General features: G+C 40.4%; 1 protein-coding gene across 1 annotated transcript in view; it reads right to left on the bottom strand.

Moving 5' to 3' along the window:
• sgip1a (SH3GL interacting endocytic adaptor 1a) overlaps positions 1-15,350 on the bottom strand; it is a 65,516-nt gene that overhangs the window by 4,037 nt on the left and 46,129 nt on the right. The window contains exons 15-23 of the mRNA XM_068707612.1: positions 15,193-15,346; positions 13,980-14,039; positions 11,032-11,091; positions 9,936-10,047; positions 8,525-8,680; positions 7,082-7,217; positions 6,764-6,966; positions 6,336-6,400; positions 5,256-5,420 (exon numbers count right to left, since the gene is read on the bottom strand). Of these exons, the coding sequence (XP_068563713.1) occupies positions 5,256-5,420; positions 6,336-6,400; positions 6,764-6,966; positions 7,082-7,217; positions 8,525-8,680; positions 9,936-10,047; positions 11,032-11,091; positions 13,980-14,039; positions 15,193-15,346 (1,111 nt within the window). The remainder of the gene's footprint in view (positions 1-5,255; positions 5,421-6,335; positions 6,401-6,763; positions 6,967-7,081; positions 7,218-8,524; positions 8,681-9,935; positions 10,048-11,031; positions 11,092-13,979; positions 14,040-15,192; positions 15,347-15,350) is intronic.

Raw genomic sequence — 15,350 nt, 5'->3', positions numbered from 1 at the left:
CTCCCTTCTCCACGGACGACTACCACAAACTCCTGCAGAAAATTGCAGTCTTGGAAATAAAAATCCACCGACTAGAAGTAAACGTGGAGGTAAATGGACTGTGTGGGAATGATACCACTTTACCATGCACTCAAAACATTGGACAAACGCAAGCAAAGACATAGCTAACTAGCACCACCAGGCCTACCAAGAAACAGGAGGAGAGAGCAGATAATGTATCTTCAAATGGTAGTCGTCCCTGGAACTCTCTCGGTGCAAAGCTGAAGAGAAAATCATACCCTCAGGATGTGGGAGGACGACTAACAGGCAGAGCCCAGAGCCCAGCGCCCTGAGATTTGTGATGCGACTGGCTGGCCTGCACTAGCACACAGGCAGAACTCCTCCTCAACCCCTGCACTCAGAGGGACAAAGCCAAGGATAGCTGAGAAAAGTAAAACCAGCAAAAAACCTCCACAACAACCAAGCCTACAACTTCAAAACAGATTTGCTCCATTGTCGCAGGATCCTAAATCTCCATCTGATGACCTGGATAAGCAGCTATCTTCTCAAAGCAGGGTAAGAACTGAGGGTAAATGTGAGAGTAAAAGGCCAGAGGGAAAGCTAATGACTGGGCCGGAGACTCTGATTGTTGGTGACTATGCTGTAAAAGATGTCAGAACGATGTGCAGCAAGAATACCAAAATACTCTGCTTTCCGAAAGATATGGTCTCTAACATGAGAGACAAAATCCTGGACATCGAGGCTGACCATCCCACGGTGAAAAACATCATCGTGCATACAGGAAGCTGTGATATTGTGAAACAACAGTCTGAAGTTCTGAAGCGAGACTTCATTGATCTGTTAAACACAGTCAGCTCTGTCAAGGCTGAGGTGTTTATTGGTGGCCCTCTTCCACCAGTCAGAGGAGGAGATGAAGGATTCAGCAGGCTGTTTGCACTGAACAAATGGCTGTCAACTGCATGTACTAACCATTCAGTACATTTTATCAACAATTTCTACCTTTTCTGGGAGCGCAGACATCTTTTTAAGGCACATGGAGTTAGCCTGAACAAGTCAGGGGTAAAACTGTTTACCTCTAACCTATTTTTCTTCCTGCGTCACCCGTCTGTTCCCACTGCCAAGGACAAGAGACAAGAGAAGTCTAAACAAGAGATAACCACACAGCATCGCCGTAGAGACCTTACGGGAAGGATGCCTTCGCCTAACGAGAGCCAAGAGGAGGACTCTCCCACCTCATCATCAGGGACCGTCTCTGATCTCCCACTTTCCCCACCCTTCCGAGAGGAGAAGTCTTTACCTCCTTCCCCAGCACCTACTTCCACCCCCAAGACTCCATCCAGGTCTCTTTCCTCTCTCACACTCTCCCCATCCTCCCCCCACCTGGAGTTCACTGACCGCATGAAAGAGCTGGTCATTGCTGGAACCAAACACACTCCTCGCCCCACTCCTCGACATACAGTTCCAGCCTAACCCTGCAACTGACTCTAAGTCCAGTTTTGACACAATCGGCGAAGGTAAAGCGCCATGCCCCTCTCCCACCTCCACTACTGTCTCCCCTACATGATAAAGGCAATAATTGATATCTTCTGGGTCCAGGCTACAAGGCTAATGACACCAATGATTCTCTCCAGGAAAAGTCGGGGCCCTGTATGCAGCTAGCCTTCTCAATTCTTGTCCTGGTAGTTTATAGAAAAAGGCCGGTGAGGCTGCGAGGAAACAATAGTAAACCTGCAAACTTATCAAACTTAACACTCATTCCTCGTCAGCCTGTCCAAATAAATTGGGCAAATAAAGCTTTAACCACATTAAACTTAGCTTTATTAAATGTCAGGTCTCTGTCAGGAAAAACATTTTTAATAAATTATTTTATTGTTAGGCACAAACTGGACATTTTGTTTTTAACTGAAACATGGTTAAACCAAGATAACAGTGGAGCTGTTCTTATTGAATCAACACCTCACAACTTCAGTTTCATGAGTGAAACAAGAGCGCAAAAGAAAGGAGGTGGAGTTGCTATTTTATTTAATGATTCTCTTCAATGCAAGCAGATGTCCTTTGGTCATTTTAATTCTTTTGAATATGTGGCTCTGAATTCCACTCAAGCTTTATTCCTAAACATTTACAGACCACCTAAATACTGTGCAACCTTCTTTGATGAGTTTACTGAACTGCTGTCTATAATCTGTATTGATTTTGACTGTGTTGTTATTGTTGGCGATTTTAATATCCATGTTGATAATCCCCAGGACAGAGTCTATAGAACTATGTGGTGTCCTTGAAAACTATGATCTGACTCAGCATGTGACAGGACCCACCCACAACAGGGGGCACACTCTGGACCTAATCATCACCAAAGGTGTAAACATTTCCAAGGTTGCTGTGACTGATGTTGCACTCTCTGATCATTTCTGTGTTTTCTTTGAGAGTGCAATCTCCTTGCACACAAATGTCCAAACCGAGGTTGTAACAAAGCGTTACATCGCTGAAAACACCAGTGAACTATTTATTCAGAAGTTCTCCTCCACACCAGCCCTCTCTTGCATCTCAGTCAATGAGTTTGTAGATAGCTTCAATTCTAAAGTTAAAAATGTTATTGATGCCATTGCACCCACTAAAGTGAAGGTTGTCTCGGGTAAGCAAAGATCTCCTTGGAGAAATGCTACGCTGGTCCGAATAGAGAAAACAGAGTGTTGGAAAGCTGAACGCAGGTGGCGAAAAACAAATCTCCAGGTTCACTGTGACATCTATAAAGAGAGACTTCGCAATTATAATTTGGAACTTAGAAATGCAAGGCAATCCTTCTTCTCTGACATCATAACCAAAAACAATAACAATACACGCGCCTTATTTGCTACCATCGACAGGCTAACAAACCCCCCAGTGTCAGTAGCTGCTGAGCTCCAATTCACCTGGGCATGCAATCAATTTGCCTCATTTTTTACTGACAAAATTCAGAAAATTAGACAAGCAGTCAGTGCCTCCACACCAACCGCAGGATATGTGTTGTCCCCATCTCTGAATAACGTCCATTCAAATATCATGACACAATTTCATTCAATCGACCTTAGAAGCCTAGAAGACATTATTCAAGATCTGAAGTCATCCTCCTGCTGCTTGGATATTCTACCAACACACTTTTTCAAAAATATTTCGAGCTGCTTGACCACTGATCTTTTACAGATTGTAAACACATCCCTTCTCTCAGGTGTCTTCCCACAAGCCCTAAAAACTGCAGTTATTAAACCACTCCTAAAGAAGGCTAATTCAGGCTCCACAACAATGAAAAATTATAGGCCAATATCAAACCTCCCATTTTTAAGTAAAATAATTGAAAAAGCGGTTTTTCAACAACTGAACAACTTCTTGGCTGTAAATAACTGTTTTGATTTCTTCCAGTCAGGCTTTCGACAGCACCACAGTACTGAAACTGCTCTTGTTAAGGTTTTCAACGACATCCACTTAAACACAGACAATGGCAGCATTTCAGTCTTAGTATTACTGGATCTCAGTGCTGCATTCGACACGGTCGACCATGACATACTACTAGAAAGACTAAAAATCTGGGTGGGACTCTCTGGTACAGCACTTAACTGGTTTGAATCCTACTTGAAGGATAGAGAATACTTTGTGTCTGTAGCTAATTACACATCAGAGCTGACGAAAATGACATGTGGTGTTCCCCAAGGTTCAATACTGGGGCCTCTTCTGTTCAACATCTATATGCTTCAACTAGCTCAGATTATGGAAAACAACAAAGCGTGTTATCATAATTATGCAGACGACACACAAATCTACATAACTATATCACCAGGGGACTATAATCCTATACAAGGGCTGGCTAAATGCATTGAACAAATCAACAACTGGATGTGCCAGAATTTTCTTCAATTAAACAAAGATAAAACGGAAGTAATTGTTTTTGGTACCAAGGACAAACGATTGAAAGTCAGCGCTCAGCTTCAATCACTGGCGTTAAAAACCACAAACCAAGCCAGAAATCTAGGTATAGTTATGGATTCAGACCTCAACCTGAACAGCCATATCAAGACAATTACAAAATCAGCCTACTACCACCTGAAGAATATATCAAGGATTAGAGGACCAATCTCAACAGGATTTGGAAAAACTTGTCCATGCATTTATCTTCAGTAGACTCGACTGTAACGGTGTGTTTACAGGTCTCTGTAAAAAGTCAATCAGAAAGCTGCAGCTGATTCAAAACGCTGCAGCTCGAGTCCTCACTAAGACCAAGAAAGTAGATCACATCACTCCAGTTCTGAGGTCTTTGCTCTGGCTTCCTGTCCAACAAATAATTGACTTTAAAATCCTGCTGTTGGTTTATAAAGCACTGAATGGTTTAGGGCCCAAATAGATCTCTGATCTGCCGCTACCTTATGAACCATCCCGACCCCTTATGTCGTCTGGGACCGGTCTACTTTCTGTTCCCAGAGTCAGAACTAAACATGGAGAAGCAGCGTTCAGTTTTTCTGCTCCACATATCTGGAACAACAGACTTTTATGTTTACTGCTGCCTTTGATTGAACCAGATTCAAGGATATTAATCAATTTCTGCATTTTACTACTGTATTTTATTTCTTAAACTGCACTGCAACTATTACTCTGTTTTTAGCTTTTTAGTGTTTTAATGACTGTTTTTAATGTTTCAATGAATGTTCTTAATTGTTTTTCTAAATCTCCTTTTCTTTTGCATTATGTTTTGATGCTTTTAATGGTTTTATGTGAAGCACTTTGAATGTGCTATACCAATAAACTTGCCTTGCCTTGCCTTACAAAAGGAATCTGAAATTTCATACAGCTGTTGACGGACTTCCAATTAAATGACCACTTCGAAAAAAAACAAGATTTACTTGCAAATATTACCATCAAAAAGTTTGTATTGTCGACCCTGACAGAAAGTATATTATGTCTTGATCCACAATAATAAACAATAATACACATCTCTTTAAGTATAAATACAAATCAATAAAACCTTAAAAAAAGGAAACTAACTGATGAAAAAACTAATCAGGCTAATCTTACATTGATGTTTGATGTCAAACAATGATGATGATCATGACTTTTTTATGTGGTAAATAAATGACTGTACTTGAATAAGGGAAACAAAAACAAAAAATCAAACAGTGTAGGTTTAGAAAGGTTTGATCTACTGGATGAGTTGAGTTATCATTTGACAGTAGTGACATTGATAAATAACATTTGATTTCCATATGTTGTTACTAAAATACTAAACTGACCTGCGGCAAACCTCTTCTTGATGAGAGAGAAGCGGTATCCTGGCCCGGCCAGTTCAATGTCACAGCCCGACAGGGTGCTGCCCTCGCTGGTGAACTGCACCGCAAGTGCAGCCGGTTTACTTGGGCCTTCTGTTAGCTGAAAGCGTGCTAACAACGACCCCACACCTGAGGGAAGATGGGGACTTTAGAAAGGTGTCTGCTGGCCACTAGCAATGTTTTCAAGGTGAAGGAAAAATGGTCTAATTCCCAACATGTCATACAGTGAAGTGCACAAGGGTATCAAGTTCAAAGATTGTGATATAACAAAAAGAAAATTGCAGTAAGCAGCTCTAGATGACGATAGGTGTTGCTATATCCAACCTTTTCATGCCAATTCCAAAAATGTTTTCTGGATACAGATTTCAAGAAAGCACAGAATGAGACTCATTTGACAGGAAAGTACTAATCATATGAGATTTTTTTTGTTGTCAAAGGCTATTAGACAGATACAGAGTTACATTTAAAGATATCCATGTTTAAAGGAGCCAAGCTAAACTGATCATGCTTTAGCGTGGTTACATTTTCTATTTTGTACGTAAATACATAATCTAGTTTAGTGTCCTTCTTCTGGAGACCAGGTGAGCCCCTGGGGCTTTCTACTTTGTAACATATAAAACAAGCAACAGACAATTTAAAGTACATCTGATGACGTCTGACACTGATTTCTTTTATCATTAGAGAATATGACAAGCTCTGGGAACAGCTAAACTGCAGCGTGACATCACACTGAAAACAGCATTATTGTGGCCATTGTTTACTTCAGACCAAGCTGACAATTGCATAGGGCCCCACATTTACTCCTAGTGCAGGTTCAGTGTTTAAAACCACATGCCTTCAGAAACTCTGTCACAACTCAAGTAAGATCAGAGCAATGTTTGTAGGCTGTGCGTGTTTTTCTTTTTACCGGGGCTATGGATCATTTTATGATAGAATATGAATATCTGAATATAAAACTAAAACTAATGATTAGCCACAGGCTGTTCTCTAAAGCATATCAATATCACTAAACAGCATATGTTAATTTTTTCATTCTGTACGTACCTCCGTTTTCAGATTTCTGTGAGATATCAGGAATCTTCCAAAGGATTCGTTGCTGCTCCGCATTCCTGTCAAGATTACAAGAGGACAGACAAATGCATTAAGGGAACTTCTTAAGACTAAGTGACCAATTGAAAGACAAAGTCAAACCATCCTAAATTTAAAACCTTTGTGCAGATACTATATACAAATATATACAGTAAATCCTTCATTTACACTAATCATTGGTACGATTGTGATACTGTACAAGCGTCGCCATTGTGCAGTCAGCAAAACCAACATTAAGGTAAGTGGAGTCCCTACCTGGAATAATTACTTCTGTAATTCTTAATATATATTTAACATATGTTGAATAGTAGTATACATTACATAGTGTATACTGCCTAGTAATCTAAATGGTACTTAGCGCTATAACAAAGTTTAGACTGTACCATGCAGCAGGAGGTAAGACAGCCTGTAGTTTTGAAACCCCTCCATCGACGGGGACGAGGAACTGGACATTGTTGAGGGCCATCGGCGTAGTCATGGCCTCCCCGTTGTATTTGTAGTCTATCCTCAGGTCAGTGCTGGTGGGCTCACATCTCCAGCTCACCGCTAGATTCAAAGGAATCGACTGAAGCCCCTCCGTTGAAACCTACACACGGATAGGAAACGTTTAGGGATTTCAAAATAATGTCACATCGTTCCTGCAATCTATACAAGCCCCCCCCCCCCAAAAAAAAACATGTTTGTCAGGGGGTCGAGCTCACCTGATACTTGAGCATGTCCACGTTGTAGTAAGTCGCCTGAGGCTTCTGCTCTGCCACCTTCTTTAAATGGGATATCAGGTTTGGCATGTTAACCCAGAAGTCCTTGGCATCTGCCTTGGCTTGTGTGGTGGTGTCGCTGGTAGAAAAGCATGATCAAATTATGACATTTTATATATGATCTGGTGAATACATGATTACCTGAGGAATCTGATGTTTCCTTTTTTGTAAAATTAGAGTGCAGCATCCAGCATCTCAGTTTTAAAGAAATGTTTGGAAAACAAACAGTTTTTACAGGCTTTGGTCAGCATTTTCATTTCACAGTGAGCCACAAGAGGTCGGGCTTTACACTGATTTTACAGATGTGAACTATGCAGGGTTTAAGAAAAGAATCTAATAAAAGACTTATTGCAGAAGTTATCATCTGTTATTTTCAAAGGAAGACATTCTATGAATTTAATTTAGTAATGAATAATATGTAACAGCAATCATTTTACAGCTGTGAAGCAATACACTTTTAGTGCTATTGAGTGATTTCTGATTTGTTTATTAACATTTAATTAAATACTTTATGGGTCTGTCTGGGAAGTGTTTTTGGAGTATTTTACAAACATGAATCAAAAAATGAAAACCAAAGACAATAAACAACAAAAAAGGCAGACCTCTGTTCAGGGTAGTTGGCCTGAATACTCAGATGACCTCATGATGACTCAATAGGCTGTTAGCATTGTCTGAGATGATCTTAAGTTTACTCCTCCTCACCATCAACCAAACTTTTCCATATGAGATCATGAATGTTTTACAAGCCACATCTCAGATAGTTTAACCAGTTTAAGTCCCTATCCCAAATATGTGCATATGCACATCTTGACTTTGTACGTTTTTAGTGAAAAATGAATTATATGTTTAAAGTTTCACTTTGTTTTCATGCCACTTTGTGCATTTTAAACATTTAACCTTTTAATGTTTGTTTTAGATCATGTTAATCGTGATGTTAATCAGGGCATGCTGTTGTAGATATTATACATTGTTTTGATAAAACACATTACATTTTCCTTGCTTGTGCACTGTGATATATGAATAACGTTTGCTCTGTTACTATAACATACAGTAAGTGTGATAAGTAGGATTTGTTGCGTGTAAACAAAACGATGAATTGGAAACAAACAATGTTGATTAGGAGTTTGCATTAACTAATCTTTACACAAGATTGCATGATGCAACATGCTGTTTAGGTGAAATTATCATCAATACAAATTATATGCACAGTGAGTGTTTGATTTGGTTTGAATGACATTTAGTTCAATTATAAACATTCATAAAAAATTAAAAATTAGTTTAAAATGTGAGAACATCTTTTCACTTCTTCACTGCCTCCGGTGAATATAAGGTGTATTTATTATTTGTTTTGAGAGTGAGGTGGTGAGTTCACAGTGGTGTCATTACCAGCAGAGGAGCTGGGGGTTAGGCAGCACATGCTCCAGTCGGCTGTAGTTGGTTATGCTGAAGGTTAGCACGGCGGGGGACGGGTTATTGGCAAAGTGCCGCGTAATGCCCGCCGGAAACGACAAAACCATCTCACCTATGACCTTCACGACACACCTGAGAAGAAGAGGAAGACAACAAGTGTGTTAGAGAGACAGAAACTAAGTGCACACTTATTTTGTCAATTTCTCGTTTTTCTTCTTTGTATTTTCTCTCTTAAAAAACATCGCAATGGGACAGCTTTACTCCCACATTAGTTTCACATACTGTAATTTTGTACACATCACAGCCTTTATATATTCAATGCTTTGCAGATCATGATTCTAACAACTCTAGTCAATATTACAAAATAAATCAGTAATTTAAACTCATTAGTTCAGTCCTCTCAGCGGCAGTAAACACTAAAACTGAGCATGCTCAGTGAAGTCTGATTGACATGACGCTACAGTGCAGAAATGCAAAATGCAGTCAAATTATACTGGCCTAATATTATTATAATGTATAATACTAATATTATTATAATGAAGGAATATGTCACCCAGTGCAACCACATTGGTTTTCTATATGTTTTTTAATAGTGCTGCTAACATTTAAAACCCCTCTATTTAGCATGTATAAGCAGTATATTAACACACTATAATGTAGCTGTAAGCAGATATAAGGACATTTTAAGTGCTCATTAATGTATTTGTCAACAACTACAGTACAACTTCTCCTGTGAAGCATCTGTGACTACATACTGTATAAAGTGATGTCTGACAATACAATAACAATATGTACTAATACTTCTTCACTCTCCATGACTACTGAGCAAATTCCATCTGTTGATCAAGGCCATGAAATACTGTAAAAGGAGCTCCAAAGTGTTCAATATTGAATACATAAATAAAGAATTATGAAACAAAGAATCAAATCAATAAAATTATGGAAAATACACATTATAACAACATATCATAAACAGTGTTAAACCTGCCTGTGAATAACGTGAGCATGTATGTAAACAACTAATAACAGCTTTATCATACATATTGATTGCAATTATGTAAAAGTCATTCATAAAGTGTTTACACTACAGTTACAGATGCTTCATGCAAGAAGTTAGAATTGTTGACAAAAGAGAAACAATGTCCCTATGTCTGTTTACAACTACAGCATTGTGCGTTTATAAAAAAAACTGTTCTTCTTAGAAATGTTAATTAGGAAGGGGACGAAGTAAAGTATTACTAACTCCATCATTATGCTGTACAAGCTGAATTCACATCAGCCACACATGAAAGAAGTCATGAAAATTGCGCGTCCAGCTCAGGGAATCTTACTGTCATACGTCATGTCAGGATATGTTGTGAACATGTGGAGCTATTTGTTGACCTACTTGCTGGGATCAGCTCCTTTAAAGAAGGCGTTGATCGTCTCTGTGAACGCGGCTGCCACAGGAAGAGTGTCCTGAGCCCCCATAGTGAGAGGACTGGGCCCTCTGGAGCAGCCTGGAGGCAACACACACATAAAAACGCATGTTGAATAGTCTGAACATGGCAAGACACACACTCAACCAATGTCAATAACTAAACATCCAATGTGCTGAATTCGCTGCCATTTGCTATCTTTTCTGGTTGTTATAGCCAAAGGCAGGGCTACATGAAACATCAATGTATATTAGCTTCAACCCAGTATACAATACAACAGATAAGGAATAGATACACTCTACCATCTTCTCTCTACTCTTCCTAACCAGTAGAGTGTGGATGAAATAAGAACTACACACAGTGGGATGAAATGAAAGTTTAAAAGTATTTGAAACGAGAACAATATTTGTGTTAGTAAGACAGCAGGTTATATGTGAAGAGGATAGCCATTTCTCTCTGTTCTTTGACTGTGAAATAATTAAACCCAACATATAAACATTACTTCAAATAAAACCGTCTTTTATGATTATTTATATAGTATGTTACACTCTTAATTTGAATTGAATAAGCACAGGTAGATGAGAAAGGAAAGACAGAGGTAGATGTAGAGAGAGAGAGAGATGAGCATGCTTATTCCATTCATGCTGTTAAAGCTGAATTATTCTGACAAGATCAAAGAAGATCAGAGACCCGAAGATCAAACCAAAAACCAAACGACCAAAAGGACAAAAGTGACGACAAAGAGATTAGTAAAGTACAGGAAGAACGATGATTCTTCAGGGAATGGAAGGCGGTCAGCGCAGACGAAATGAGAATGAACAATGTCAGGAAGAGAAGGCAGAGGAAGATATGACAAGACTGCATAGTTGACTGCATGGGGGGGGGGCTCAGCCAGGAATTAGCATGGCGTGGGTTAGGGTGATGGAGGGATTGAAAGGGAGGAAAAGGAAGGAGAGGGAAGGGAGGAAGGAGAGAAGGGCCAGGTCAGGGGAAGGGGGCGAAGCTTGCACAAATGAGCCTCAGAAGAGTGTGTGTGCACGCTACCCTGGTGCAGAGACAACTTACCTTCAAAGGTTAAATAAAACTTCCCTCTGTCAAACCATACAAGGGATGGCTGGTCATTCTCTGTGTGGGGTTGAGGGGTGGAGGAAGGAAGGGAGGTGGGGTCCGGAGAAAGGGTGGAGGAGGAGGGAGGAGGAAGAGGGATGAAAGGGAGGGGAGTGGGTGAGGAGGGGTGAGAGGGGGGAGGAGGAGAGAAGGACAGTAGCGTGAGTCTCACATGGCAGGTCTATCACACGTCACAGTGGGGTGAAACGTGGAGGTGGAGGCCGGGGGCCAAAGAGGGACAAGCTGAGACGGAGCATGTGACAACACGGTTGATGGGTTTTTTTTGCGGGTGCTTGCGTGCATGAAGAAAGACAGGAGTCAGGTGGAGTGAGGGCCAGGTGTCTACTGCTGGATGTTGGCAACTACATTTACAATAAAGGAGAGAGGAAGTCCTGCCTGAGGGGGGCAGAAGAGACAGTTTCGTAGTTGCCAGTGTTTTCTCTATTACGCAACATAATAAAATGGTAATTCTACACCAATGTGTGGCAATTTAAACTGGCACTGCTTTCTTCATCAGTGGCAGATTGTTCATATTGCTTTTATCTATTTTAGGCCTTTCTCTCAGTGTCTTACTGCGCTCACATTTTCCTCCAGGCCTCCACTACTTAAATATAAAACAAATGGAAGCAGACTGTCGTGTATAAAGACACCCTGCAGGGGGCAGCCATGAGACTAAGACCAGTGAGCAGGGAGAGGGAGGGACTGTGGTGCTCAGGGAGAGAGATGCTACCTCCCAATTTCAGGGGCTGGATCCCCAGGAAACGCAGACTATGAAGGTGAAGACAGTCTCGCCTCACAGAGACAACAACTAAGTGCATTCAGAAAGTCCTGGTTAACTTTCATTGCATAGTTTATCACAAAGAGATTTCCCTCCAACTAGAGCTAGACATACATTTGCTATTAATAATAATAATAACTTAATAAGAGACAATCAAACAACATATTTCCTCTTCACATAATGATATTTTTTCCGACTAATCTCTAATGATTCCTTTTTTTTTTAAATTGTAAAACACTAGATTGTTTAAGCCTCTCAGGATTATAATAAACATTTAAACAAAAACATTTGAGAAGGGGAAACTATTTCACTTGCCGCAGGTCACAGACATTAAAGCTGTGATGAGAGGTCACGTGGAGAAGCTGCTTCATTTAAAGGACCCAAGTGAAAAGTGGATTACAATATTGTAGGCTACCTCATTTCTCTGCTGCATTTGGAAGAACCTTTCAAAGCTTTTCTGGCCAGTCATGATGTATTTAGTATATGAAGTCAGACTTTGGAGGATCCAGCCCCTGAACAGGGATGCAGGTGCAGTTTGACTAGAACAAGAACTACCTGGGATTGTGTTTACATATGCCAATATTTCCTAAATGACAAAAAATTAAGCATTTTTCAGTTTGACACAGAGCAGAGCAGGCTTGTTCTTGTCCATGTTATTTTTTTGATGCAGTCAAGGTGTGTTGTTGAGTGAGTGGACTAACAGAGTTGTTGGGTGATGGAGTGATGAGAGCAGTGCGGCGCTTCATGAAGAGAACAAAAGGGCAGGTGTTCAGATGGAGAGTACGGGGTTAAGGGGTTATAATTTTCTATGGCTTGAGGGTGCATGAGTGGCAGGTGTGACAGGTGGGCGTCAGGGGTCAAGTGTGGGAGAAGTCTGAGGCTTTAGGGCCAGGTGGAGATTGGCTGAACTTGAACTTGGCTGTGTCGTGCTACTCCAGCGGTAGAGAGAGGATGGCATGAATACCAAACAGCTGCTGCTTGTCTAATTCAGCCTAATTCTCATGCCAGACTTCAAACACACTCTGTGAGCAGCAGCTCTGATCTGACAGTATGTGTGAAAGTGTGCGTTTGAGTGTGTGTGTGTGTGTGTGTGTGTGTGTGTGTGTGTGAGAGAGAGAGAGAATGACTGACAATATGGATCCCAAGGGTCCACAGATAAGGAGCTCTTCAGACCATTGAACACGCAAACACTCAAACACACTGTGGCGGTGCAGACTGAGAGTAAAGGTATCTGGGAGGGACTGCACTGCACTCTGTGCGCGCACGCGCACACGCACACGCACACACACACACACACACACACACACACACACACACAGAATATGTGTTGCCGAGAGAAGAGACACAAGGTTGCCATGGTGAAATGGCGAGACAGCCACTGGTTCACAGTCATAAAAACAGAGAGAAAAGTCTGATGGGCAAAGGGGAAGACACTCAAACTTTTTTTTGTAGAAAAACAAACAAAATGTTATGCAATAGATGCAGCTTTTTGTGTCACCGCTGCTTTCACTTTTTTCCGGCAGATTTTGTCAGAGAGAGATACAACTGAGCGACTGAAAAAGAGAGAAATAAATGCAGATAGGGGAGAGAAGAGAGAGAGAGAGAGAGAGAGAGAGAGAGAGAGAGAGAGAGAGAGAGAGAGAGAGAGAGAGAGAGAGAGAGAGAGAGAGAGAGATTATATCTATTAAATACTTGGTAAATGTGTGGAAAGGTATGAGTCAGCAAAGGCAAAACAGTGAGGAAAATTACTATTTTACTGAATAATGTTGCCACATTTGAAAATAATAAAATTAATGTGTCCCTATTCTGCAAACAAAACCTGAAGCAGACTAGTCAAATAAAAAGGTATTGATGACAAAGAGATGGTCTTTTAGCATGTCCCATAATTTGAGATGTATAATGTGAAAAGATTGATGAAACTGTGCCAGAATGTGGGAAAAAAATGTCAAAATACCTTCACACTTTGACAGACATTAATTGAGAAAGCACAGAAACAGTCAGTGGTGGATCCCGTCTATGTTAATTGCACTCCGCGTAAAAAGCATCAAACAGAAACAGAAAACTGACACAGGATCACTCCCCCCCCAACCCGTCCCCTCTCCTCTCTCTGCGGGGATCTTTACCATACCTGCAAACGAATCAAAGTGTCTCTCAAAGGTGGGCAGTTTGTCTACATAAGCATCGTCTTCTGACAAGCCAAAGGACGAATAAAGAGACAAACAAATGGCAAAACAGAAAAGCAGAAAGCAAATTAAACCAAGGAAAAAATTAGAAAAAGTACAAACCTGAAAAGAACTGTGATTAAATTAAATTATGGAAAAAAACAAAAGCATCTTAAAACAAAAACAAGTTAAAAATGTCAAAATGAAAAAGTACTAAAACTGATATAGTGTCAGTTTATAATTAAAGTCTCAGTGATCTTTATAATACTGTCAAGACCATCAGCTGTTTGGTCTACCAATAAAAACCATAATGAATAAATAATGTATAAATGTAGGTCTATATATGTTACAGTCTCAATCTAGAGAAGCTGTTTACTAGTCGTTTGTCCCTGTAACCAGTTTTAAAAAAAGAAACCTCAACCAGGGACTATACTCTATTTTTATGTAACTGCTGTTTGTTTCTCAAATCTATTATGACTCAGCCATGTTACAGTCTACTGAGCTTTTCTATTAACCACTCACAACTCTGCACTGTATGTCCTTCAACACTGACTCAAAAGTTAGATCAAGGAGTATAAACTGTTAATTAATTCATGAAAAGGAAGGTTTGGTTGTGCTTTAAAATGAACAACCTGCTTCATCTCCCACTCATTCTGACATGTGTGAGAATGGAAATAGAAATTTGTCTGTGTGCGTCAATCTACACCAGACATAATATTTACGTAAAGTTCAACAATTCATTGTATCAAAATTATCTTTAGGATACATTAATCTTATTTTAAATGAATAGAAATCAAGATACAAATGATTGCAGTCATATTTTACATAATTTATCTCCAGACAGAAACAGCTGGCATGCATGGGTTTAATGATGCGTGGTCATCGGATGCCACAACAAGTTTTGGCACTATATTGCTGACTTCAATATTTGCCAGGAAACTGTCACTATTTCCAGAAAAAAAAAATACATTTAAAAATGAGTAAATAAATACAAAACTGCATGACTCATTCAAAAAAAACTCTGAGCGCAAGGAAGGACAGGGCCAGTGCATAAAATCAATAACGAACTTTTAATAAGAGACATGGAAAAGTTAAATTCAGCTAACACTTCTAGCCTCTGTGAGCACAGCCGTCAGAGGCCAGGCCGCACAGCTCAGTGACGGTTGAGGGATCACACACCTGACACGGACACGGAGAGCTCCTTGTTGACGGTGGGGGTGGTAGCGGCACTCATGGAGTTGGTGGAGGAGATGGAGGAGGTGCTCTCGGCCCGCGCCAACGGGGCAATGGGAGGCGGGCTGGCAGAGTGGACCGGCGGGCTGAACGGACAATTCTGA

This window comes from Cebidichthys violaceus, unplaced genomic scaffold, assembly GCF_023349555.1.
Source record: "Cebidichthys violaceus isolate CVI_PGR_0920_01 unplaced genomic scaffold, fCebVio1.0.p SCAF_13, whole genome shotgun sequence".
NCBI classification, from domain to species: Eukaryota; Metazoa; Chordata; class Actinopteri; order Perciformes; family Stichaeidae; genus Cebidichthys; species Cebidichthys violaceus.
Note: the sequence above shows the minus strand (reverse complement) of the source record. Positions and strands in the feature narration are given on the sequence as shown.